The sequence below is a fragment of the Acinonyx jubatus genome, chromosome B1, assembly GCF_027475565.1.
Source record: "Acinonyx jubatus isolate Ajub_Pintada_27869175 chromosome B1, VMU_Ajub_asm_v1.0, whole genome shotgun sequence".
Lineage (NCBI taxonomy): Eukaryota > Metazoa > Chordata > Mammalia > Carnivora > Felidae > Acinonyx > Acinonyx jubatus.
Window position 1 is genome coordinate 72,418,353 of NC_069382.1, and position 27,918 is coordinate 72,446,270.

At 39.9% G+C, this 27,918-nt stretch overlaps 1 protein-coding gene across 3 annotated transcripts in view; it reads right to left on the reverse strand.

Moving 5' to 3' along the window:
* Nucleotides 1-22,946, reverse strand: part of MND1 (meiotic nuclear divisions 1) — a 64,504-nt gene extending 41,558 nt beyond the window's left edge. The window contains exons 1-4 of one of the 3 annotated variants that reach the window (XM_015080629.3): nucleotides 22,738-22,946; nucleotides 16,153-16,218; nucleotides 14,227-14,284; nucleotides 10,882-11,030 (exon numbers count right to left, since the gene is read on the reverse strand). In XM_015080629.3, coding sequence (XP_014936115.1) covers nucleotides 10,882-11,030; nucleotides 14,227-14,284; nucleotides 16,153-16,218; nucleotides 22,738-22,740 — 276 coding nt within the window. In that variant the 5' untranslated portion in view covers nucleotides 22,741-22,946. Of the gene's footprint in view, nucleotides 1-10,881; nucleotides 11,031-14,226; nucleotides 14,285-16,152; nucleotides 16,219-22,225; nucleotides 22,300-22,338; nucleotides 22,508-22,737 lie in introns of those variants that run through there. The other 2 variants (XM_027067599.2, XM_053216850.1) reach the window with 2 other exon arrangements.
* Between the last annotated feature and the right edge of the window lie 4,972 nt (nucleotides 22,947-27,918).

Genomic DNA, 27,918 nt, shown 5'->3' on the forward strand with positions numbered 1-27,918 from the left:
GCCAAGAACTGTGCTGAGTCCTGAGGATGCAGGCTGACTAAGTGACAAGGTCAGGTAAACTAACACCTGCAGCACAGGGTGGTGGACTGGAGACACACTCAGGATGCTATGGCAGCAAAGAAAAGAAATACTCAAGTCAGAATGGGGAGTCCTAGGATAGACAGGGCCATGGACACAAAAACAAAAGCATCTTGGAAACGGGATCCCTTTTGGGAAAAGATTTAAAAGTGTGCATTTTGAATCAGTAGTTTTACAGTCAAATGATACAAAGTATGCAAAATCTCAGCTATGGTAAGAATTTTATGTCCTCCCTCCAAAGTTCCTATGTTAAAATCCTAACCCCAAAGGTAATGCTGATAACCTTAGGTAGGTAAGGCCTTTTGGAGGTGCTCACATCATGTGGGTGGAGCCCTCAAGAATAGGATTAGTGCCATACAAAGAGGCTCCAGAAAGTGTCCAAGCAATTAAACCATGTGAGGATACAATAAGAAGCCGGTGACCCGAAGAGTGCTCCTATCTGAGCAGTTTCCAGAACTGTGAGAACAAATTTCTGTTCTTTATAAGCTCCCTAGTCTGTACTATTTTGTTATAGCAGCCTGAATGGGCTAAGACAAACTCTTCAAATGGTACCTGGCTAAGTGCTCAATGAATTTTGGCTGCCATTTCAACATCAGGATCAGTGGTCCCCTTGGTCCCCCTTGGGGATCCCCTCCATCCATCAAAATCTACTTAACCTGCAGCTCAAAATAATCATTTCTAAGAATTCTCTTTTAAGTATGTTGGATTTATAAAAATCTTACATCCTCTAAACTCATATAACTAGGACCCATAGAAAAGATAGTATTTGGCACTACTCTTACATAAACTGAAAGTTGATTATGTCTTTTCACAAAAAGTTAATTAACTATTTAAGGTATTTATCTTGCCTTACCAAGTACAGTGTAAATTATTCAACATGAAACACACATTCTATTATTTTCATACTGCCCAAACAACTTAGAACAGTGTGTGCACAGAGCAGGCATACAGTCCTATCTGTCAAAGCAGTTAATGCAACACCAAACAGTTGATGGCTTATGTGCCATCTTAGAAGATGTTAAAGAAAAACATAAATTGTAACCATGAGGCTTTTAGACTGTCTTTAGTAATGATAAATACATATAACCTAAAGGCAAGAGAGAAAAAAATGTGTTTCCTGATTTAATTTTCAGATCTACCACAAGAATGTCCACTCTCAAGAGATGAATACATTCCTGCACATAATTGGAATCACTGGTAGAACCAAAGCAGAACAGAATGAATGAATGAATGAATGAATGAATGAATGAATGAGAAAGAAAGAAAGAAAGAAAGAGAGAAAGAAAAAGAAAGAGTGGGAGGGAGGAAAGAGGAAAATTTAGAGTTCCCTCACTCTGTCTAATCTGGAAGTCATTTAACAAGAAACTCAAAAGAAGTTAACCTCTCACTTTGGCAATATGCCAAATAAACTAATCCTTCAGTACAACCTTGAATTTGGAATCTGGTTCACTGTCACACTAAATAAGTACCTTCTATCTTTATATAAATCCTACCATCTCTTGAAGCATTTTTAAAAAAAAATTTTTTTTATAACATTTATTTATTTTTGAGACAGAGACAGAGCATGAATGGGGGAGGGGCAGAGAGAGAGGGAGACACAGAATCGGAAGCAGGCTCCAGGCTCTGAGCTGTCAGCCCAGAGCCCGACGCGGGGCTCGAACTCACGGACCGTGAGATCGTGACCTGAGCTGAAGTCGGACGCTCAACCGACTGAGCCACCCAGGAGCCCCTCTTGAAGCATTTTTAATCTTACCATTCATTCATGAAACTAGCCATATTACACTTTCACTCTTAACTTTAGCACAGGTTACATGTTTTTTTTTCTTTTTTTTTTTTTTTAATGTCTATTTATTCTTGAGAGATAGAGAGAGACAGAGCAAGAGCAGGGTTGGGGCAGAGAGAGACACAGAATCCGAAGCAGGCTCCAGGCTCTGAGCTATCAGCACAGAGCCCAACGTGGGGCTTGAACCCACAGACCGTGAGATCATGACCTAAGCCAAAGTCAGACACCTTAACCAACTGAGCCACCCAGGCATCCCACAAGTTCTTTCTTCTAAGGAACAAATCTTAACTTCTACAAACTACCTCCAGGATCTTGTAAAATGTTTTGCATGTAGGAGACCCTCAGATATTTGTTCTGACTGACCAAATAAACTTACAGTATATCGTGGATGAGTACTAATTTAGCTGAATCTGTTGGCTACCATAGACTGAGTACCTAGTACGCCAGGCTTTACATACATCACTTAATCTGTATCACAACCCTTTGAAGTATACTCTCTATTTTACAAACTGGGAAACTGAGACTTTAAAGAGCTAAAGAAATTTTTCTAAGATCCTACAGCCAGTAAAAAGTAAAGCTGTGATTTCAATCCATGTCTGATTTCTAACTACTTCTCTTTCCATTGAGCCACATTGCTTCTCTAAAATGATAAGCGATCTCCAGAACCATGGTTGAGGGGCACAGAATGATACTGACGTGCCATCTCAAATTTTAGTTAAAGAATAAAGTAGGTTTAGGTCAGTGAAAAGGCACTAAAGCTTTTTGTTTTTGTTTTTTAATAACTATATACAGCAAATGTCAAGGGCTATCAACGTTTTACAAATGACATATCAAAATCATGTTTTTCATTTACCTCTGGAGTGTTTAGAATAGAGGGTATAGGACTACTGCCTAGGTGTACATCTCTGACTTGACCTGATTTCTGAGCAGGTGTGTAAGATTAATCTTTGACCTCCAACTTGTCAATGGAGGTGGGGAGGGAGGGGTGTGTCACAAAATACATTTGATGCCAACTCTCAGACCTGTAGGAAGAGGGATATATTGACAGTAACTAATGAGAACATCCTATTCCTCGAACACTCAGAACAAACAGTGATATTAAGTTCACTTTTTGAAAATAGATTCACTGTACTAGAGATTCTTACTAGATCTCTTCTTTACTTCTCTTAAGGCTTGCCAAGCTCCCCCACTTGCCAAGTAGATATTATGCTAAATCCAGAGGCAAAGAAATAAAAAACGTACATTTGGCTGTTTTTTCCTCAAGGGTAAAGAGTTCCTCTGGCTCAAGAAGTCAACCAACAAATGTTTAATCAGCACCTGTTATGCCCAGTTTCAGGCACAAATAATTGCCCAGAAGAAGGTAAGATATACCCCCAAAACACCAACCACAAAGAAACAAATTGATAAACTGGCCTTCAACAAAATTAAAACCTTCTGTTCCTCAAAAACTAGTTAAGAGGATGAAAAGACAAATTGAAGACTGGTAGAAAAAAAGTTCAGAGAACATTTGTCTAGGAGGGGATTTGTACCCAGAATATACAGAGAATTGTCTAAACTCAATAATAAAAACCCAAGTTTTAAAAAAGGCAAAAAGAAATTTTTTTTTAAATTAAAAAAAATTTTTTTTTCAACGTTTATTTATTTTTGGGACAGAGAGAGACAGAGCATGAACGGGCGAGGGGCAGAGAGAGAGGGAGACACAGAATCGGAAACAGGCTCCAGGCTCTGAGCCATCAGCCCAGAGCCTGACGCGGGGCTCGAACTCACGGACCGCGAGATCGTGACCTGGCTGAAGTCGGACGCTTAACCGACTGCGCCACCCAGGCGCCCCTGAAATTTTTTTTTTTTAAGTAAAAGATCTGTACTGACACTTTGTCAGTGAAGATTTATGGATGACAAATAAACACAAGCAAAGATGCTCAACATTATTAGTCACTGGGGAAACGGAAAAAAGCCACAATATCACTATATACTTATTAGAATGGGTATCATACCAAGTATTGACAAGGATGTGGAGAGACCAGGAACTCATACACTCCTGACTGGAATGTAAAATGGCACAACTATTTCAGAAAACAGTTTGGCAATCTCTTAAAAAGTTAAACATAAACTTGCCACATACAATCCAGCCATTCCATTCCTAGGTATTTACCCAATATAAATAAAAACATATGTCCCTACAAAGGCTTGTACACAAATATTTATAGCAGCTTTATTTCTAATAGCCCAAAACTAGAACACACAAAAGCCCCAAACGTCTATCAACAGCTAAACAGACTGTCATATATCCATACAATGGAACACCACTAGGCAATAAAAATAAATGAATAAGACAGCAACATGGATACATCTTTAAATAATTATGCTTAGTAAAAGAAGCCAGGAAACAAAGAATACATTACTTTATGATTCCATTTATATAAAGAACTCTTAGAAATATCATTTTTAAAAAATTAAAAAGAAGGGGGGGCGGACCTGGGTGGCTCAGTCGGTTAAATGTCCTACTTCGGATCAGGACATGATCTCACAGCTCTTGAGTTCGAGCCCCGCTCATCAGCCTCTGTGCTGACAGCTCAAAGCCTGGAGCCTGCTTCAGATTCTGTGTCTCTCTTTCTCTCTCTCTCTTTCCGCTCCCCTCCCCGCCCCTGCCGTTCATGCTCACTCGCGCTCTCTCAAAAATAAACACTAAAAAAATTTTTTTTAACTCTTGGAAATATAGTGACAGGAAGCAAATCAGTGGTTGCCTAGGTATGGGGGCAGGGGAAACAGTGCAGAGAAGCGAAGGGCATGATAGAAAGACTAAAAAGGGGAATAAAGAAACTTTTAGGGATGAAGGATATGCTCAGTACCTTAATTGTAGTGATGGCTTCATGGATGTATACATATGCCAAAACTTGGCAATTTATAAACTTTAAATATGAGAAATTTTTGAATGTCAAATATTCTTCCATAAAGCAATTAAAAACTAATCAAGAAGACTTATACATATGAAAAGTTAAAAAAAAATTTTAATCTGTGTATGTATCCTCTAAGATGGCCAAAATGATCCCTGCCCCTTGCTATTTATGCCCATTTGTAATCTCTGCTTGCAACTGGGCTGTATTTAATGACTTGTTTCATTAAAACACACTACAGCAGATGTAAAGAGATGTCACTTCCAAGATTAAGTTACAAAAAAACACAGTAGTGTCCTTCTGCCTTGGACTCTCCACACGCTTGCTCTGTGAACTGTCCTATGGAGAAGCCCAGGATATAAGGAATGAGGGAGGTCTCTGCCTAAAAACTATCAAGGAATTAAGGCCCTCAGTCCAACAGCCTTCAAAGGGCTAAATCCAATATGAGTTTGAAAGTTAATCCTCTCCCAGATGAACCTTCTGATGAGTATGCAGCCCCAGCCAACTGTCAGACTACAACCTCATGTGAGACTCTGAGCCAGAGGTACCTAACTAAACCATGTCTGGATTCCTGATCCACAGAAACTGTGAAATAGCTATGTTTGTTTCTTTAAGCCACAAAATTTTGGAGTACACAGTTTGTTACAAAGTAAAAGACAACTAATAAAAAATCTAAGTCACATTTATATAAAAGAAAGTCTTCAAAGCAATTATATCCATTTAGAACACATTCAGCTACAGTAACAGAACATTTGACTAAAACTGGATTAAACAGTCCAGACCTGAGACAGTCCAAGGTTAGTGCAGCATTTCAAAATGCCACCAGAGACCCAAGCCCTTTCTTTTTTTTTTTTATTTAAAAAAAATTTTTTTTAACGTTTTATTTATTTTTGAGACAGAGAGAGACAGAGCATGAACGGGGGAGGGGCAGAGAGAGAGGGAGACACAGAATCGGAAACAGGCTCCAGGCTCTGAGCCATCAGCCCAGAGCCCAACGCGGGGCTCGAACCCACGGACCGCGAGATCGTGACCGGAGCTGAAGTCGCCCACTTAACTGACTGAGCCACCCAGGCGCCCCGACCCAAGCCCTTTCTATTCAGGCTCTGACATTAAGGGACAGGTCTCCATCCTAATGCATGTTATTGTAGGGTTACAATATGATCTCATGTCCACTATGGAAAAGAAGAGGAAGGGATTTTGCCTTTATCAGGAAAGTAAACACTTTCCTACAAACCTCAGAGATACTCTTCCACTTATATCTCACTCATCAGAACTGTTTTCCATTGCCACCCTTAGTTGCAAAGGAGTGTGGGAAGATGAGCATTTTTTTTTTTTAAGTAAGGCACACTGCTGCCTCAACAAAGTGTTTTGTTAGTAAAGAAGAAAGGGGCAGTGCTCATTACATAGGCAACCAGCAGTATGAGCCAAAGCAATACATTATATCATGGTAAAACCAAAAATATTACAGTTTGTTTAGAGAAGGCCAAACCCACTATAAGCTATGGGGCCTTGAGAAGGTTTCTGAAAAGAGAGATGTTTAGAATTTGGCTAAGTAGAAAGGAAGAGCAAGGGAATTCTCAAAGAGGATAAAGGAACAAAAAACCACGAAGACAGGAAAATTCAATAAGACCTGAAAGTATATTACCCTGTATAAAGTTTTAATTGTCATGATTAACTTTTCAAAAAATTGCTGAGTGACAAATATGCATGTTGTTTCCTAGCATGGAAAAAATGTCGCATCACGTTTAAAAGATAAAACATGGGTAAAGGATCTGAATAGGTATTTCTCTAAGGAAGATATACAAATGGCCCGTAAACACATGAAATGATGCTCAACATCACTAGTCACCAGGCAAATAGAAAGCAAAACCGTAACTAGATGCCACTTCACAACCACTAGGATGGCTAAAGTCAAAAAAGTCAGGTAATGATAAATTTCAGTGACGATGTAGTAAAACTGGAAGCTTCATGCACTGTAAAAATGGAAACTGGTGAAGCCAAATTAGAAAGAAGTATGGAAGTTCTTCAAACAACTAATCATATTGTCATATGACCCAGCAAATCCCAAGAGAAATGAAAAAATGTCCACACAAAAACTTGTACGTGAAAGTTTATAGCAACATTGCATATTAACAGCCAAAGGGTGAAAACAATCCAAACGGCCATTAACTGAGGAATGGATAAACAAAATGTGGTATATTCATATAACGGAATATTATTTGGCCATAAAAAGGAATGAAGTACTTCTACTATAACATGGACAAACTTGAAAACATTACGTTAAATTAAAGAAGCCAGTTGAGAATGATACACGTGCTGTGATTCCACTCATATGAAATGTCCAGAACAAGAAAATTTACAAGAGACAGAAAGTAGCTTACTGGTTGCCTATGGCTAAGGCAAGGATAAGTGGGCTTCGTCCACCTTGGTCCAAACCACCATTATTTCATAGCTGGATTATTTCAATAACTTAACCTACTTGGTTTCCCTGCTTCCATTCTTTGTCCACTAATGGATTCTGAGGGCCTATGATAGTTATCACAGAAGACAGTAGGTATTCAATAATTTAATTGTTATTATTCTGACTCCCAAGTCCTATGCTCTTTTCCAGTTTTTTTCTCCTGATTTATTTTGCAAATATCATGGTAGGAGAGACAGTGCTACTCAGCATTCAAACTCCCTTCCTATTTTGGGGAACTGCTGGTACCAATAGGAGGCAGCTACCTCTCGTCACAAAAACTGGAAACTCCATGGGACGCCTGGGTGGCTCAGTCAGTTAGGCGTCCGACTCCTCTGATTTAGACTCAGGTCATGATCCCATAGGTTTAGGAGATTGAGCCCTGCACTGGGCTCTGTGCTGATAACACAGAGCCTGCTTGGGATTCTCTCTCTCCCTCTCTTTCTCTGCCCCTCCCTCTGCACTCTCTCTCTCTCTCTTTCAAAACAAATAAATAAACTTAAAAAAAAAAAAGAGAGAAGAAAGAAAGAAACTAGATACCCCAATTACTTATTTCGCCAGTTCCCCTGGCAACTAGAGTGTGAGAATGTAACCCAGGCTTGGCCAGATCACATGTACCTCCACAAAATGTGACTGGTAGCTGGGACAGAAGTTTTTTGAGGGATTTTTAAGTTTGTTTTCTTTTCTTTGGCAGCAGCAACATCTGGTTCTTCAGCCTGAGTCAGAAGCACCAGTGGAATCATCTTCTGAGGTCAGCAATGTCAGTAGAGCTAGGTGCAGTGTTCATGGCTCTGGAGCAGCAGAATCCTCACCAGACAGGTTTCATGGTGTGACTTTGGCTGTGGTCTGGCTGTGTACCTTCCCTCAGTTCCTGCCTACTTTTAGAACTGGGTTTCCAGCCATCCCAGTGATTCTGCAAATCCATCTTGTATCTTTCAACAAATTCCTTTTCTGCTAATGTCAGCCAGAGTTAATATGCATTGCTTATAGTTAAAAACAATGACTGACAGAGGGCTCCTTACAAACTAACTCTTTAACCTTCTTAAACCCATGAGCAACATTTTAAATAGTGGTATTTCAGGAGGACTTTCCTATAAAGAAATGTAATCTCACGTTACCTCCAAACAGAAATAAATTCATTTCCTTTACTATTCTTTTTTTTTTTTTTTTTTTTAAAGAGAGAGAGAGCATGTGTGGGGAAGGGACAGAGAGAGAGGGAGACAGAGAATCCCAAGCAGACTCCATGCTGCCAGCACAGAGCCCAACACAGAGCTCGGAACTCACGAAACCATGAGATCATGATCTGAGCTGAAACCAAGAGTCAGACACTTAATTGACTGAGCCACCCAGGCGCCGCGCCCCTCCTTTACTATTCCTTTTTAAAAAAATTTTTTTAACGTTTTTATTTTATTTTCTGAGAGACAGAGACAGAGCGCTAGTTGGGGAGGGGCAGAGAGAGAGGGAGACACAGAATCTGAAGCAGGCTCCAGGCTCTGAGCTGTCAGCACAGAGCCCAAAGCAGGGCTCAAACCCACGAACCGTGAGATCATGACCTGAGCTGAAGTCGGACGCTTAACCCACTGAGCCACCCAGGCGCCCCCCTCCTTTACTATTCTTGATTAACTTTTCCCGGTCCTGTTATCTTCTCGAGAATCAGAATTCTTCCTCGCCTCACTCCAAAACAAGTCCATTGCCTATTTCCCTGAAGTTCCATTTCTTACCTACACTATAAATTCCACATGGTAATTCACCCCCTCAGTTGCATAAAAGAATAAAAAAATACTTCATTAAAATGTATTGGAATCTTGTAGTACAGACTAAATGCATGTTCTTGGAAACAATCAAAATTTCCTTTAATAGCTGAACGAATAAACAAACTACAGCACAACTATGAAATGGAATATTATTTAGCAATAAAAAGAAATGAGCTATCAAAAAAAAAAATGAGCTATCAAGCCACCAAAAGACACGGAGGAAAGCTAAATATACATTACTAAGTGAAAGAAGCCAATCTGAAAAGGCTATAGACTGTACGATTCCAACAATATCATATTCTGGGAAAGGCAAACTACAGAACAGTAAAAATACCAGTGGTTGCTAGGAGTTAGGGGAGAGGGAAGGATGGAGGGATAACTCCAGCACAGGAGATTTTTAGGGCAGTGAAACTATTCTGGAATCCTGCATTCTGTATCCTGTAATTGTGCATATATAACATTTATGCATTTGTCAAAATTCACAGAATATGCAATATAAAATGTGAACCCTAATATATAGTATGGACTTTATTTAATAACAATAGATCAATACTGACTCATCAATTATAACATGTACAACACTAACACAAAATGTAAATAATAGGGGAAATTTTGTGTTTGGTGGGGTATAGGGGGTGGTACAGGTGTCCCCATTTTTCAAAAGTTCATGTTATACCACTTTGTTTTTATGAAAGACCTACATTAGTACCTATTTTTGCTGAGAGAAATCTGAAGGGTATTTTGTTTTTACAAAAAAAAGATAAAAAGCAAAAAGAGTGTTCAGCATTCATTTTGCAGCAAGCCCTTATAGAGGCAGCATGCACCCAGAGCAGTGAGAGTGGCCCCAAGCTCCTTCCCTGGGAACTATACTCAGCATGTCAGCATCAAGCTCCATAGCATCGAACTGTGTCTATGAGCATTTGTGCTTTACTTTGATGTATTTTGTGCATCCATTAGCAAGATGTGCCCTAAGGTATCAGAAAAGCCTAAGAAAGGTTACTTTTGGGGTCTAGAATCACTCAAAGATTTTTTCCATATAGGTTAATGGTAATTGCTTTTTTGCTTCACACCATTTTAGCTCACAAAAAGTTTCATAGGAATACTCCATTTTCAGATGGTGGGAGAAAACCATACAGCTGACCACTGAACAATGCAAAAGTTAGGGCCAACCCTCATGCAGTCAAAAATCCATATATAACTTTTGACTCCTGGGTGGCTCAGTTGATTTAGCCTCCGACTCTTGGTTTCAGCTCAGGTCATGATCCAAGGGTCGTGGGATCCAGCCCCACATCGGGCTCTGTGCTGAACATGGAATCTGCTTGAAATTTTCTCGCTCGCTCTCTCTCTCTCTCTCTCTCCCCCCCCCCCCCACTAGTGCTCTGTCTCAAAAAAACAAACAAAAAAAAGTAACTTCTAATAGCTCACTGTTGACCAGAAGCCTTACCAATAACATAAATAGTTGATTAACACATATTTTGTATGTTATCATATACTGTATTCTTACAATAAAGTAAGTTAGGGAAAAGTAAATGTAGATAACTATAAGAAAAAGAAAATACATTTACAGTACCATATGTATTAAAAAAAAAAATCCATGTAGACGTGAACTCATGAGGTTTAAACCCATGTTGTTAAAGGGTCAACCATATTTGGGAACTCTCTGTACCTCCCCACCCCTTTTTCTGTAACCCTAAAAGGAACTAAAATATTATAAAATAATATCATGATGTGGGAAGATGAAGGTTAAAACATTCTAAGATTCTTGTACTGTTTGGAAGAAAGAGATGTTGATTATCTCTAGACTGAATCAAATAATGCATGTTAAAAATTTAACGGAAACCACATAAGTTTAAATAAAAACAATTTTTTTTCTTACAAAGCAAATCTATAATTTTTTTAAGTGTGGTGGCTTACCTGAGATTCCAGAACCTCCAGCTTGCGTTTCCTTGCATGAAGAGCTTTACTTGGAAAAGCCCAATAATAATTAGACGTTCCAATCCTCTCACAGTCAACCATACCGTCATCAACTAAGCTTTGAAGGACTTCTTTTACTGACATAGCAGCTAAAAGAGAGAATTTTTAAAGACTACATTAAGACACATCCTATACAATTAAAAGGCTAAAAACTAGGAAAATACCTGCAATAAATATTACAGAAGGGGTACTTAACAAAGGAGCTTTTAAAAATAAAAATAAAATACTACAATGGAAAAACAAAAGTACATCAATGAACAAAAACAAAATATACACAGTCAACAAACAAAAATGTTTAACCCCACTAATAACTGAAGAAAGCAAAATAAAGCAATGACATATGATTTCTTGACTACAATATCATAAAAGATTTAGGGTAATGAGTACCCTCATCATGGGTAGAGAATATGACAATATATATTGAAAACCTTAGATTTATGCATCCCTTTTATGTAGAAATTCCACTATTTTAAATTCAACCAAAGAAAATGACAGACAAGCATAACGATGCTTGTCAAAGCACTGTTTTCAATAGCAAAAAACTGGAAACCAGTCCAATAACTGGACTTGTAATATTGTGGGGCGCCTGAGTGGCATAGTCGATTAAGCGTCTGACTCTTGATTTCGGCTCAAGTCATGATCTCACGGTTTGTGAGTTTGAGCCCTGCATTGGGCTCTGTGCTAAACTGCAGAGCCTCCTTGGGATTTTATCTCCGTCTCTCGGCCCCTCCTCCACTTGCTCTCTCTCTCTCTCAAAATAAACAAAAACAACTTAAAAAAAAAAGCATTTATTGTGACAGGATACTATACAATCACTAAATTTATGTTATAAAATATTTAATGGCATGGATATATATACACATTCAAAATGTAGTGTATAAAATCTAAACAAATAAAGTTAAAATATGCACTAATGTGACAGAAGTTATCTTTAAGAGGCAATTTTTATTTCCTCTTTTTGTTCATTTTTCTTATTTTTTCCAACAATGAACATGTTTTGCCTTCTTTGCTAAGAAAACAAAAGAAAAAAAAACTTGTGAAAAATTAAACAAAACAATAAACTGAATATTACGGTTAAGGGTAAGATAAAAAATCAGAAAGAAGTTTTCAAAAGTAGCATATAAAAATGTAAAGTCAAATATGACTTTATTTGAAATTCATGAACAATTCTTACTTTCTATTAAGTAAAACTGTACTGAGAAATTATCCATATTTTTATGTCCACTTTAATTTTTTCTACAGATTCCTAAATATAATAAAACCTATTAGAAAACTAAAGATTTAATAAATTTAAAAAAAAATCGACACCGAATGTGCAAAACATTCAACCTCACTCATAAAGAAATACGAAGTGAAATGAAATGTCAACGATTCTAAAAATGAAAACACAATTCTGAGAAATAAATGTGAATATAATTTGGAATAGCCTTTCCTGAAGGCACTTTGAGAATATGTATTAAATGTCTAAAACTACACAAGTCTCTATTTTCCACTCTATTTCTAGGAGCATTTCCTAAATGAAATGATAGGAGATGTGGGGGGGGGGGGGGGAAGTATGGGTAAGGAGAGAAAAGGATGAATAGGTGGAGCACATTGAGATTTTAGGGCAGTAATAAAATCCTCTGCATGACACGATAATGATGGATCCGTGTCATTATACACTTGTCCAAACTCACAGAATGCAATGCAAACCATGGGCTTTGGGGGATTAGGATGTGTCAGCTGTAACAAACGGACCACTGATGAGTGATGCTGACAGCATAAGAAGCTTCACATGTGGGGGAGCAGGAAGCATATGGGATATCTCTGTACCTTCCACTCAATTCTTCTATGACCCTAAAACTGCCCTAAAAAAATCACGTTTTTAGAAAAAAATTCATAGGTAGTATGTTACACATTAATTTTAGCAGCAAAGTTTGTGAACAACCTAGGTGTTCAACAAAAGGTAACAAGCTAAGCAAATTAGGGTATAGTGGGTGGTCACAGAATGAAACATTAGGAGATGCAGATGTTGTGCATCTTTTTTTTTTTTTAAGTTTATTTATTTATTTTGAGAGACAGAGGAAAAAAGGGAATCTGGGGCTGACAGCACAGAGCCCCACGAGGGGCTCAATCCCATGCACTGTGAGATCATGACCTGAACAGAAATCAAGAGTCAGCCACTTAACCAACTGAGCCACCCAGGCACCCCACATCATTCTTTAAGCAAATGACATAATGAAATATAGATGACATAATGTTATATGAAAAATGCATGAACACAAAACTGCATATACAGGACAGTTCCCTCAAAAAAAAAAAAAAAAAAGACAGATATATACATACATACACAAATAGAACCAAAGAATAAGACACCAAAATAACACCAAAATGTTAACAGTGGTGATCCCAGAATAGAGGGCTTATGAACAATTTTTACTTATAAACATGTATAGCTTATACAATGAAAATAAGATTTAAATACATATATATATACATATATATGTGTGTATGTTTATATATATGTATATATATAGACACACACACACCATATATAGGGGGTTTAACAGTGACCCTTCAAAAGATAACCCCCAAATCCTGTGAATATGACCTGATTTGGAAAAAGGGTCTGTATAGATGCAGTTAAGGATCATAGATGAAATCATCCATGTTTTAGGGTGGTATGGCCCAAATCCAATGACATATGTCCTTATAAGAGATAGAAATGGAGAAAATAAAGGGGAAGTCTATGTAAAAACAGAGGCAGAGATTAGAACAATGTGTCTATAAGCCAAGTACTGCTGACAGCCACCAGAAGCCAGGAGAGAAGCAGGAGACAGATTCTCCTTCAGAACCTCCAGAAGGAACCAACCCTACCAATACCCTGATTTTAGACTTCTGGCTTCCAAACTTTGAAAGAATAAATTCTACTGTGTTAAGCTACCAAGTTTGTGGTAATTTGTTACAAAAGCTTAGAAAACCACTACACCATGTAAAGATATGAAGTCACATTTAACAAATACAAGAACATAAATGAAACGTTTACTTCTCTTGAAGTAAATATACCTATAAATAAATAAATGTGTGCATGCATGTTTGTATAGGTATGCGTGCGTATTCCATTTTAATTTTCCTAAAGCAGATACTCCAAACACAAGAATCATGGCCACAGCCCAAAGACATCATGTAAGGACTTTTATAAACATTCTTCACCTGTAGAAATTTATGTTTTCATTAAGTGAAAGACTGTTACAGAAAAGATGGCCAATTTATCACAAAATGGCTCTGCACATCTTTGATACTCACTAATGCCTTTTTCTTTGGGAGCAATCTTCTCCATGTCTTTTAATTGAAACACATCTTTCTGTTTAAAAGAGTTTAAAAAAAGATGAAAAACATATATTTATTTTCTACTATATATTCATATTTACCATAACTATATTAATAAAACTTCGTACTAAAAGTTGTGTCTGGTAATGAACAGTGTGACAGAATCAAGCATTTTAGAGCCAGAACAAACTGCAATTGTCTTGTTTGATACCTTCAACAGAATTTAAAAAGGGACAAATTTTGCATGAACATTCAATTCTTTAAAGTAACTGAAGATCAGAATGTAAAGAATATCTTCCCATCGAGGTATAAAGACTACTTACAATGAATCATTTAACATGAAATAATCACCTTCTCTGACACTGTGATTTTAAGAAAACAGTGATTTGCTTAGCATGCATTGTACGTCACAGATTTAGCAGTTTTAACTAAAAGTAAAACAGACAATTGATGGGCGTCTACTTGAGATTCTCTCTTTCCCTCTGCCCCTCTCCCCAGCTTGCAGGCATGCACGCTCCCTCTCAAAAAAAACAAAGAAAACAAAAAAACTCAGTGACTAGTGAACTTCTGGAAGCTGCTCACACTCATTAATATGCTGTTATTAATTGAAGGCAGGGCTGAAAAGTTTTCAATCTGAAACAGCCAATTTTGATACTGAGAAAATGATTACCCTCACCACTCTCCCCAGCCTTCCACAGCCTAGTAAGAATGAAATCTACTTTTCTTGCTGAGACCACAGGAAAAATATTTTAACTGTGTACAAGTCATAATCCTCACATACAAATTTCATCAATTTATCTTTCTAATCATCATCATTAATATGATACTCTGTTCTGAATTGCCAATGACTTTTAGTAAGTCATTGAAGGGAGGTAACATTAGTAAAATTACACTTAGAAGGCAGTTTTTAAAATAAAGGTTCCCAGAGTGTTTTGCTTGTTTTACTGAGAATCTGAATTATCAAAATGAAAATGTCCTTATTAATTTCATATTCTATTTTGCCATTTTCTCTTATCTTCTTCACATCTGTATATAATGAAAGTAGCCAGTAGAATGTGGTCAGACTAGACTTTGAAGGTCCTATCAAGTATTAGGCTAAGACATAGGAAATTAGTGTTTTTTGTAGGTCTAAGATTTGGACTTGAACTGGAAGAAGAAAAAAAAAAAGCTACTGTTGAGCAACATGGTAAAAAAACCAGCTTCTAGAGCCAGGTGCCTGGATTTAAATCCTGGCTCTACCACTTAGGACCTGAAACTTCAAACATATTTCCCGTTAGTGGCAGGCACAAATATGTGGAATAAATTAAGGAGGCCTACGATATGTAACACGATAGTCAGATTTATAAATGCAAAGAGGCAGCATTTAACACTGCCTAAAACCTAAAAATCAGATGATCCTCCCTGGATTTGAATCCTAGTGATACTACCACTTTAATTTTTTGAGATCCAGGGCTGGTACCTTAGGCTGTGTCTCAGATGTCCTCATCTGTAGAATGAGAATCATAACAGTCCTGATAGCAAAGGATTAAAAAGGATGGAATCAGATAACCTACACCAAGCGCTCAGAGCAATGATTGGCACCTAGGAAGCACTCAGCTGATGTCAACAATTATCACTATTATTCCCAGGCAGAAAGGGGACACAATCAAATATATGTTTCAGAAAGATCATTTGGTGCCAGTGTGGTGTAGTAGGAGTTTGGACAGAAGTGAACATTGGGGTAGAGTTCTTTCATACACCATAGCTTCACAGAAACTAAAAATGTTTGCATAATTTTATCCACTATTCAGGAAATTGAGTAGCACTGATATTTAATAAAAAAAGGTACAGTTAACACTGAATGCCATATACTTAAGGAGAAAATTACATAAAATACTAAAAATCTTAGAGAAAACAACTCACCGTCTCAAAAAATATTTCCATCATGCGGGCTCTCTTCTCCTCTGCACTCAGTCCCTTTTTCTTTGACTAAAGCACAAAAGTAAAAAAGTAGACACTGCATTAAAAAAAACAAAAAAACACTGCATTCTAAAATAACTTGATCTGAAACATCATCTGAAATGTTATGGTCTTGTCTGCCAATGAGTTTGATAACTCTCAGAGCCAGGCCTCAAGACCCATTTAAACTACTATATGCCAAGCCCTGTGGTAGGTGCTGCCAGTAAAATAACAAGTGTGATTGTGACAGAGCCTGGCAGTTTATAGAAATTCGGTATTTATCAAATGATCCAATGATAAGTCCCTGTATTTACCTTCAAAGGACTTATAATCTCTCAAAGAAAACAGATGTAACTAATAAATGATGGAAGTACATTCACAAATTGCTACCAAGTACAGAATTGGGGAGGGCTGAGGGCTATCTAGGAAGGCTAGAGATGAAAAGGATTTTGGCAAGTTGAGAAATGGTGAGGTGTCCTGGGCAGACCACACAGAGCCATGATGTTATGGAAGTCTGTGGAATGCATCAGAAAGCCAAGCACTCAGGGATGATTACTGCATAGTGCATGTAGAGGGAGTGGCAGAGAAGGTGAGAAAGGTTGTCGGGGGCCAGATCACGGAAGGCTGACTGTCCAGCCAAAGAGAATGTATGTTATTCTTTCTAGACAATGAGAAGCTACTAGGTGAATTTCTAAAGCAGGAGAGTGACAAGATTAGAGTTACGTTTTAGTAAGATGGCATATAGTAGCATTGTGGAGGATAGGCTGGAGGAAGAAAAAAACCTATCCAAGTAGAAAACGGAAGCCTACTGAAGGTTTCTACTATTCTGTAACTATAGTTTAGCCAATTTAAAATTAAGATAATTAACACGTAACTAAAATGTCTGTTGATAATTCAATTTTATAATATATTGTATTTAGAACATATAAAGCTGAAATCCAAATTTTTTAAAAAGCCAAATTCCCTCAATGCAAAGATTCGCAGAAAATAACAAAAGAGAGAATCATGTCTAATAGAGAATTCCACACTAATGTTTTTTAGGTCATCTGAATCTTTCTCAAAAATCACTCGGGATTATGAGGCAACATAAACTGTTTAGTAAGAAGTTTAAAACACTTTACACCACTTTAAAAAAGCAGACATTAAAAACAAACAAAGACTGAGTCTTTGCAACTAAATACTCCATTGGAAAATGAAAGCCTATAATAGACAGGAACAGGGATTTGAAATTGCCATCCTGAATACAAACCAGAGTCCTAAGTCTTTATTCTACTTGCAGAACCTAGAAACCCACTAACTGATTTTCACAGCAATAAAATTATCAGGTGTTCCTGGATGAACTGTATAGATAAAATAAGTAGGATTAATGTTGATATTTCTCGTTTTTCTCTGTCTACTCTTGAACACTATAGTTCCCCCTAGGTTCTCTATTGATCCCCTCATGTCCTCACACTTTTCTTTGATCTTATCTGCTTTTATGGTTTTAACAAACACTTATGCTGAATCCTCCAATCGTAAATCGGTCTCTGAAGTATGCTCCTGAGCTACAATCTCATGTATCTACCTGCCTACTGGACAGACTTCAAACTCAGAGGGTTTCAACTGAACTCTTCTTCTCCCACATCTACTCCCCAAACCTGCTGTTCCAGGTCTTGAGCTCAGTTAGATACCTTGTCACCTAAGCCAGAGGCCTGGCAGTCGTCCCAGGTTCCTTCATCCCTCTTACTCTACATCAGACCAATCACCAAGTTCTGCCAATTTTAGTGCTTAACTATTCCTCAAATCTATCCAGTCTGCTCCATCCCCATAACCTCCACCTCGATTCAGGCCTTCATTATGTGTGCTGTCTCCTGCAACATTCCTGCAGGCCCCCTCGCCACACTTTGTCTCACCCTCTAAGTCCACATTCCACACTGCCAAGAAGCAAATCTAACTATGCCTCTCCTTGCTTTTTCAGTGTTTCCGAACCATCCAGAAGTATCCAATCATTCTACGAGGACCTTTATCACCTGACCCCAATCTACCTCTCACAGATACCACTCCCCACATCAAATTTGACCATACCATGGAGAGTTAAGCCACTTGAGCTGTAATACAAAAATCAGATGGTCCCTGACTTACTATGGTTCCACTTTTTCAACTTTACCATAGTGTGAAAGTGATACACATTCAATAGAAACCATACTTCAAATTTTGAATCTGAATCTTTTCCCAGGCTAGTGATAAGAAGTACAATACTCTCATGAGGCTGGGCAGCCACACGACCATGACGGTACACAACCAATACACTTACAATCATTCTGTTTTTCACTTTCAGTACACTTTTCAATAAATTACATGAGATATTTAATACTTTACTATAAAATAGGCTTTGTCTTAGATGCTTTTGCCCAGCTATAGGCTAACGTATAAGTGTTCTGAGCATGTTTAAGGTAGGCTAGGCTAAGCTACGATGCTCCATAGGTTAGGTGTATTAAATGCATTTTTGACTTAATGATATTTTCAAATTACAGTGAGTTTATCGGGGTGTAACTCCATTGTGAGTTGAGGAAGATCTGTACTTGTAATTCTCCACTCGCAGCATGCTCTTTCCCATTTTTATGTCTTTCACAAAATGTTCTAAAACACCTGTTCCTCTCTCCTATTCGAAACTCCAAAAAAAATCTCCTAAGGCTTAGTTTAAGCATTCTGTAAAAGAGCTTCCCCTGAGCTCACAGGACAGGCTGAGTGTCATCCCATGTGTTCCCAGAACACAACTTTATCAAATCAATTTGTATACCTGTCTTTCTCAGCAGACTGAAAACTTCAGAACATGCATTGCCCTTGCCTTCCTAGAGCTTAGTGCTAGGTTAGAGCAGACCCAAAGGCCATCCCTTGACTTCAGGACCATGTATCCACAGCCCTAACTCTAAACTTTGAGACTGTTCAGGCTCCCAAACCCCACAACATCCTCTGCACTCCCATATATGACACAGGGTAAATTAATAATAAAGAATTCTGTGCTAACCATCTATGGCCTTTCCTGGAGAGATAAATCACAGAAATCTCAGGTGGGCAAGCTCCAAAAAACCATATAGATCTATTTGCTAAACCTGGAGTCAACAGCTGGCATTCAATACTGCTTTAATTAGCCTCCCTTCACACTGGCCTCAGCAGTATCAAAACAACCAAGCATGAAATCCACACCCAGTTAGAAGGCTCTTTTGGTTCATTTTTCTAGTCCAATGGGTTTCAAACTGCCATTAGAAGTATCTCAGGAGCTTTTCAAAAATACTGATACCAAGGCACATGCCATATGAACTGAATCAGAATCTCTGAGACCAGACCTTGGTCTGGGCATGCATATCTTACAAAGCCTCTCCAGGTGCTTTAACTCCCCAGGGTTGAGAACAGTGCTCTTCTCACCCCAGAATCTAGCGACAGGTCAGGGGTACTGGGTGGCAGCGAGGATCCCTTTAGGACTAGTCTGTAGCTACATCAGTGGAAAACAGATCCAAAGCTTTAAATGGGTCCTAACATTTTGGTATTATTAAACAGCTCCTTGGAGAGACTCATGGACTCCACAACAATCTGCCCACCAGAAGCAGACAATGAGGAGAGTCTAGTGTCCTGGAGGCACACAGTTGTAGGAAAGTTCACATCAGTTCAGAAGCTATGAAAGTTACTCAAGAAATATGGATGAGCTGTATTATCCATTAACATTGTTTTCAGGCTAATTTACTCATCAGTCTCTTTTATGACTAGAAATAGTTTTTATTATTAACCACAGTAGGAGAGTATCATGGCCAGAATGAAAATAACTAACGTAAAAGGATACCATATTAATTCATATCTAGAAATTTCTCCAAAAAAAAATCAACAAGGGCTTACTTAATAGTTAATATTAAAGAAAATCTGCTGACAACATAAGTTAGAGATATATTCAAATTAGTATATATATATAGGTATAGATATCTATCTATATATTCAAATAAAGATATATTGAATATATATATTCAAATATGTATATATATTCAAATTAGTAAGGGGACTCAAGACTTGACCTGAGGACAACAAAGCTTCCTGGTCAACTAACATATAGCTATCCCCACTTTTCAGAAGACTTAACATTAGTACCTATTTTCACTAACCAAAAGAAATCCTAAGAGCATTTTCACTTGTATGGAAAAAAGACAAAAAGTGAAGAACCAGTGTTCAGCGTTTGGTTTAGGAATGGCTCCACCAAGCTCCTTCCCTGGGAACTACATTCAGCATCTCAAGCATAAGCCACCACAGTTTTGAACTGTCTATGAGTAGCTGCACTGGCAAGATGTATCCTAGGGTGTGTGAAAAGCCTAAGAGAGAGAAAAAAATTCTTTAAAGTTTTAAAAAATTAAAAAAGAGAAAAGCCTAAGAGGGTTTTTTTTTTTTTTAGGTCTCAGAAATGCTCAAAGATTTTTTTTTTTTCCCAGGCGCCTGGGTGGCTCAGTCGGTTAAGCGGCCGACTTCGGCTCAGGTCATGATCTCACTGTCCGTGAGTTCGAGCCCTGCGTCGGGCTCTGTGCTGACAGCTCAGAGCCTGGAGCCTGTTTCAAATTCTGTGTCTCCCTCTCTCTGACCCTCCCCTGTTCATGCTCTGTCTCGCCCTGTCTCAAAAATAAATAAAACGTTAAAAAAAATTTAAAAGAAAATATTTTTTTTTCCATACAAATTAATAATTGCTGCTGCTGCTTCCCCTTACATCATTTCAGATGACAAAAGGCTTCATAGGAACACTACTCTTTCAAAGAGGGGGGGAAACCTGTATTTTAAACCACTTAAAAAGCCATACATCTAAGGAACCTTCTCCAATTAGGAGTTACAGATTCCCAAAATCAGCTCTGTTTACCAATTACAATACAACTTTGAAAAATTAAAAGTAGATGATATCTGTTGCCCTCAGAAGTGGCAGAGTACGTTACATCTCTCCAATTCCAAATATATGCCTGTACTTGTTTACCCACCAAGCCCAACCAAATCAAAACAAACCGGGATTAATTCAAAATCAGGAAAGGGAACAAAACTTTGTCTTTGATCAACATAACACTAAACATACTTCCTGAGCATACATTTAAAAAATAGGATGTATCTCCAAGTTTTATTCTATTTCATGTTTCTCCATTATCAGAGGTAAGCATCTGGAAATAGTTAACAGCATTAGTACCATTTAGAATCAGAAGGTGATTCGTATGTAAAGAGACATTAGGTAAAAGGATAAAGTTAATGCATTTGTGCTGCATAGTTCTCAATGGTCAGTTGTGTTAGGCCAGTAACACTACTGAGAAATACACTACCACACAGCATGGATAACAGATTGAAGTGTGCTCCTGTTTGGCTTCTGAGATCGTTTTATGCCCAGGTGGCTGCGTTGTTAGTTTAACCACAAAGAAGCCGTTATCAGTTGTAATTACATCTGGACAAGTATCTTCAAATAAGTACCATACAACCTAGATCCTTGCCCAGCAAAATAACGGCCACTTAACTAAATTAAGATATTAAAATCTTAGATTCATTTAATTAGATGTTGATTCTCTGCCAACAGAGGCAGAAAAAAAAATGACATGAAACTGAAGTTTATGGAAATGATTTGATGAGGGGCTTCTGGGTGGCTCAGTCGGTTGGGCCTCCAGCTCTTAATTTCGGCTCAGGTCATGATCCGGGGGTCTTAGGATCAGGCCCCGCCACCGGCCCTGAGCTGAGCATGGAGCCTACTTGGGATTCTCGCTCTCTCTCCCTCACTCTAACCCTCTCCCCCGCTCGCGCTCTCTCTAATTAAAAAAAAAAAAAATTTTTTTTTTAATGATTGGACGAGCTAAAAGACATTAAATTCACAAAGATACAAGCACGCCTTGGAATCTTACCAGGACTTAACCTACCATGGTATGCAGGGAAGGCTAACTCAGCGCAGTGCTTCCCTAATAAACGGACTAACTCCTTACCAACCAGCAGTTCAGAGCACAAAAGGACATCGATTCCAGCCCTTTGGTAAAAGAACAACGGATTTTCAAAGAAATCTTACTGGCATTAAGTGAAGATTCGTTACTTCTGAAACCGTGAGCCACTCAGAAACGTGCTCTACAAACCATGATACATAGCACTCGTCTAGGACCCAAGATGCCGGCTCGCTCGCACCTTTCCCGGTTCTTCCTAAGAGGCTGCACCTTTGGCAGCAGAATCCGGGGAGCCTGGTGCAATGGTTCTGAAGCGACTCGTGCTTTGGACAGGTCGCTAAGTTTGTGAAACACTCGGGTCACTTTCGCGAACGCCTCCGGATTTTAACCTAACCCGCCTTGGAAGGCTCTGGGGACAGCGCGGGGCGCGCAAGGGCGGGAAGGCGGCGGACGCCCCGCGGCGTAGGGGTAGCAGGCCCGGGGCCACGCCTCAGCCTCTGGGCTCCGGCCGCGTCGACCTGGCGGCTCCTCCATGGGAGCAAAGCCCCCGAAGCCCCGCCGGGGCCTCAAGCTGCCGAGGAGCTCCGCCGCCTCGAGAGTGGGAAGGAGCGGGACCCTGGAGCTCGGCCTCAGTTCTTACCATAGCGGATATTCCGAAGGCTGGGCCTGCGCGAAGCGAGGGGCGGAGCGGGACTAGACGGGTTTGACTTTGGCGCGGACACGGCCAGGGGGCGGAGCAGCGACCAGGAAGAGGTGGGACGGGGGCCGACCTCCGCTCCAACGGTGCGCGGCGACCCCTGGCGGCTCGGCGGAGCGGCCGGCCGAAGAGGGGCGGGGTCGGCCAGGGCGCTGTTTATGATGTAGAATGTGACTCCTTTTTTTAGAAAGTCTTAAGCCCTCACTTTAGGGCACGATTTTCCTCGCGCTGCAGAAACCCGGCCTACAGTTGGCCTTAAAAAATAGAGGCGGTTTTACTCTCGAGGAAGGAAGCGCTGCCCCCATCCACCAGGATTTGCCCAGCCTGAGGCGGACTTTGTTCTCTCCTAATTTTACCCCTCTTCGTTGCAGCTCTCTTCAGTGTTTTCCCAGTTTTTAAATATCGCTTTGTGTTGTCTGTTTTCCCCTTAGGTTTATTTGTTTTAAATAAACAAAATAATGAGCTTCAAATGAGAGCTGTGGAAAAGCTGCTACCTCACCACCTGAAAATACATGAATATTCAGGTCTGAAGCTCGGGTGTGTTAGCCTAAAGGCGCTACAAAATTAACTCAGACTTATCAGTTATTTTGAAAATTATTGTACGTTATTTTGAACCATTTTAAAATACAGTAATTTTACCGAAAACATAGAGTGGCATCTAAAGTGGGAATTTTTATCTCTTATTGCTTCTTTAAGAAACAGAAGCAAAGACGGGGCACCGGGTGGCTCATTCGCTTGAGCTTTGGGCTCAGGTCATGATCTCGCAGCTTGTGAGTTCGAGCCCTGCGTCGGGCTCTGTGCTGACAGCTCAGAGCCTGGAGCCTGCTTCGGATTCTGTGTCTTCCTCTCTCTCTGCCCCTAACCCACTCGCATTCTGTCTCTGTCTCTCTCAAAAATAAATAAACAGGGGCGCCTGGGTGGCTCAGTTGGTTGAGCGACCGACTTTGGCTCTGGTCACCATCTCGTGGTTTGTGAGTTCGAGCCCCTCATCAGCCTCTGTGCTAACAGCTCAGATCCTGAAGCCTGATTCAGATTCTGTGTCTTCCCCTCTCTCTGCCCCTCCCCTGCTCACGCTCAGTGTCTCTCTCTCTCAATAATAAATAAACGTTAAAAATTTAAAAAAAAAAATAGGGGTGCCTGGGTGGCTCAGTCGGTTAAGCGGCCGACTTCAGCCCAGGTCATGATCTCGCAGCCTGTGAGTTCGAGCCCCGTGTCGGGCTCTGTGCTGACAGCTCAGAGTCTGGAACCTGTTTCGGATTCTGTGTCTCCCTCTCTCTCTGACCCTCCACCATTCATGCTTTGTCTCTCTCTGTCTCAAAAATAAATAAACGTTAAAAAAAAAAATTAAAAAAAAAATTTTTTAATAATGAACATTAATTTTTTTTTTTTTTAAAGAAACAAAAGCAAGGGACACCTGAGTGGTTCAGTGGGTTGAGTTTCTGACTCTTGATCTCCACTCAGGTCATGATCTCACAGTTTGTGGGTTCGAGATCTGAGCATGCATAGGATTCTCTCTCATCTCCTTCTCTCTGCCCCATCCCTGTTCACACACTCTCTCTCTCTCAAAATAAATAAGCACTAAAAAAAAAAGAAAGAAAGAAAAGAAACATAAGCAAGGGAAGGGTTATATTGATTGCTTAGAGTTCCATTAATTTAGTTTTCCCTAGGGTGCGTTAGGATACCATATAATTGATGGTACATGAGATGATTTTAAAATAGTAAATGGGTAGCCATTTAATACATGTTTTAATATGTACTAGAAAAAGTATAAGCAGCACATTATACTCCAGAGTTCTCATGCATTTCTCTAGATTTGGATGAAGTAGGTATGTCAAAAAACCAAAAATGATATTTAAGAAAATATGAAGTAATTGCACTGGTGATATATATGATTTGACAAAAATCATAAAGGTGATGCTTGTGGGAAGAGTTGCCTTACTTGGCTCTCGAACTGCCATACCTCTTCCCTCCATCAGGAATGGCCTTTTTCCATTTGGCTTATTCTAATCTCCCTTTAGATAGCTCATATGTCTGGGAGATCTGACATGATTCGCTTCAGGAATCTCTTTCCGTGCTTCCCCTCTCCCAGGGCACAAGCAGATAGAGTGTCTTCTGTGGTATGCTATAGCAATCTGCAATTTTTTTAAATTTTTTTTTTTTAACGTTTGTTTGTTTTTGAGACAGAGAGAGACAGAGCATGAATGGGGGAGGGTCAGAGAGAGGGAGACACAGAATCTGAAACAGGCTCCAGGCTCTGAGCTGTCAGCACAGAGCCTGACGCGGGGCTTGAACTCACGGGCTGCGAAATCATGACCTGAGCCGAAGTCGGATGCTTAACCGACTGAGCCACCCAGGCGCCCCAGCAATCTGCACTTTTATCATAGCACCCCACATTCATTCTATAACTGTTTTCTTGGACAGCTTCCCCGTAACATCAAACTCCTTTCTGTGGCAGAGGTTAAGCCAACGATCTTGGTGTCACCAAGACCTAGCACAGTGCCCAACAGATGGTCAACGCTCAATAAATGTGTATCAAATAAATGTACGAGGTATTTAAGAACACCGTCTCTTCATTGACTTGGGGATAACTGGATATAGTTTTCAGTTGAAAAATCAAAGGATACTTTATTTTATTAAAATCTTAGGGGTGCCTGGGTGGCTTGGTCGGTTAAGCGTCCGACTTCGGCTCAGGTCATGATCTCACGGTCCGTGAGTTTGAGCCCCGCGTCGGGCTCTGTGCTGACCGCTCAGAGCCTGGAGCCTGTTCCAGATTCTGTGTCTCCCTCTCTCTCTGCCCCTCCCCTGTTCATGCTCTGTCTCTCTCTGTCTCAAAAATAAATAAATGTTAAAAAAAATTTTTTTTTAAATAAAAAAAATAAAATCTTAATTATTGGGGCACCTGGGTGGCTCGGTCGGTTGGGTGACTGACTTCGGCTCAGGCCATGATCTCACAGTTTGTGGGTTCAAGCCCCGCATCGGGCTCCGTGCTCACAGCTCAGAGCCTGGAGCCTGCTTCTGATTCTGTGTCTCCCTCTCTCTGCACCTCCCCTGCTCATGCTCTGTCTCTCCCTGACTCTCAAAAAATAAATAAATGTTAGCAAAAAAAAATTTTTTTTGATCTTACTTGTATTGGGTAATGCTTTCCCATTCATTATCCTTACCAATAGAAATTTGAAATTATCATATATACCATTCGGATGTGTTAAATTAAACAAGGAAGCCATTAGACTCTATTGTGTGGCTCTAATGCTGCGGCAGCCTACAAGGGCAAACCAAAAATCTAAGCCTGTAAATGCCCTGAGGTTAGGAAGTCAGAACACTAACGACAATTGCATCAGTCAACACGACTTTAAGCTTTAGTGAATCCAATAATTCCTTTGGTTCTGTGCTCTATGTAAGTCATTCCACAGGCTCCTGTCGCCAGAGCAGTCCTACCCACTTCCGGTTTGCTTGATTAGAACTGATTTTGCTCAGACTCCTAAAATCTTTAATATGCCTCAGTTTATCTTTTAATGATGTCTAGAGATACCCCAAGTTTTGTAATATTATGGAGCAGGCAGATGTGGTATACAGGTTTTTAAGTATGGTAGATAAATATTTGCAGCATCTGAGAGGAACCCATGACTTTGGATCCCGTATCCACCATCTAGCATCTGGTTTTGTACCCAGATGGCATTTGCTTATTGTTCAAATTTGTGTTTTACAAAATCCTTAAGCATACATGAAGTTCATTCTTTTTACTTTATCTGCTGCCTGCAAAGTGTGTGAAGATGAACCAGACAGGTCACACCAGTAAGGGGTTTGTTTTAGTCAGAACTGCTCTCCCATCTCAGCACCCTTGCCCAAGACCCTGCTTTACAGAGGGACCTGTTGCCCTTACTCCAGCCACAACCCTCCCCACAGGCAAGGAATCTGCAGGGCCAAAGAGATGTGCCCACCTGTCACAACCCCTCTTCTAGACTGGGAACCTGGAAACCCAGAATCCCCTGAGTTTCCACCAAAACAGAGCTTGAGACAAAGACGTGCTGGTAATTTATTTGGGAGTGAGGAGGCAGCAAGGGTGAGATGCGAAAGGAGCAAAACCACTAAACATGTGTGCACTTCTCTGTGTGGGTATTTAAAAATCTTTTAAATCTCCTTTGTGGAAGGAAAGAACACAGGAGAGATGAGATCTGAGGACAGAACTCCACTGGAGAGGACACTCTGACTCTCTAGGTGCCTTCCAGGCCCTTGGCCACGTTCTGTCTTTAAACCCCCGCATTCTTGCTACACACAGGTGTGGTTCTTGCCATTCCATCTAATGAACTCTCGGCCATCTGGGCCATGCCTGACTAGACCAGGGCTAGGCGCTCGTGCCAAAGGCAGAGTGTACAGGGTGAACATAGAGCAAGCCCCTTGATTGGGGTGGCCAAGGTAGCCTTGGACAGTGACAAATTGACTCAATTGGGTCTTCTCTTGGGAAAGATGAGTACTAAGTGCACATAGAGTGGGTTACTCTTTGAACAGTAGCTGTATCCTAAATGGCCCTGAATTGTAGTTACACTTCTCTGAGATTCCAGATGTGCACCCATTTTAGAATACCAGACCTCAGAACGACACCACCAAGGAGAAGAGACACATTCTCCTGTCTCCGGTTCCCTTGCTTTCTCAGGAAATATACTCCAAACTGAAGATAACCTTCTCATGGCCCTTCCTTGAAATTCTGAAAAGCATGACCTCTAGAAGAAACGTCTTATTAAGGAATCAGGAAAAGAAAGTAATTTGGAAAAGACAGAGGGAAAAGTCTACAAGGTAGGAAAAGGTGGAGAATGAAAAACCGTGAAAGGAGAACATTTCAAATAAGAAATAGTCAACATTAAAAAAAATTTTTTTTAATGTTTATTTTTGAGAGAAAAAGAGAGTGCATGAGTGGGGGAGGGATGGGGGGGGCAGAGGATCCAAAGTGGGTTCCGCAATGACAGCAGACAGCCTGATGTGGGGCTCGAACTCACGAACTGAGAGATCATGACCTGAGTCGAAACCAAGAGTCGGATGCCCAACCGACTGAGCCACCCAGGTGCCCCAAGAAATAGTCACCGTTATCAACTTCTCAGTCATCCCACATCCCCTGAGTTAAAAATGACA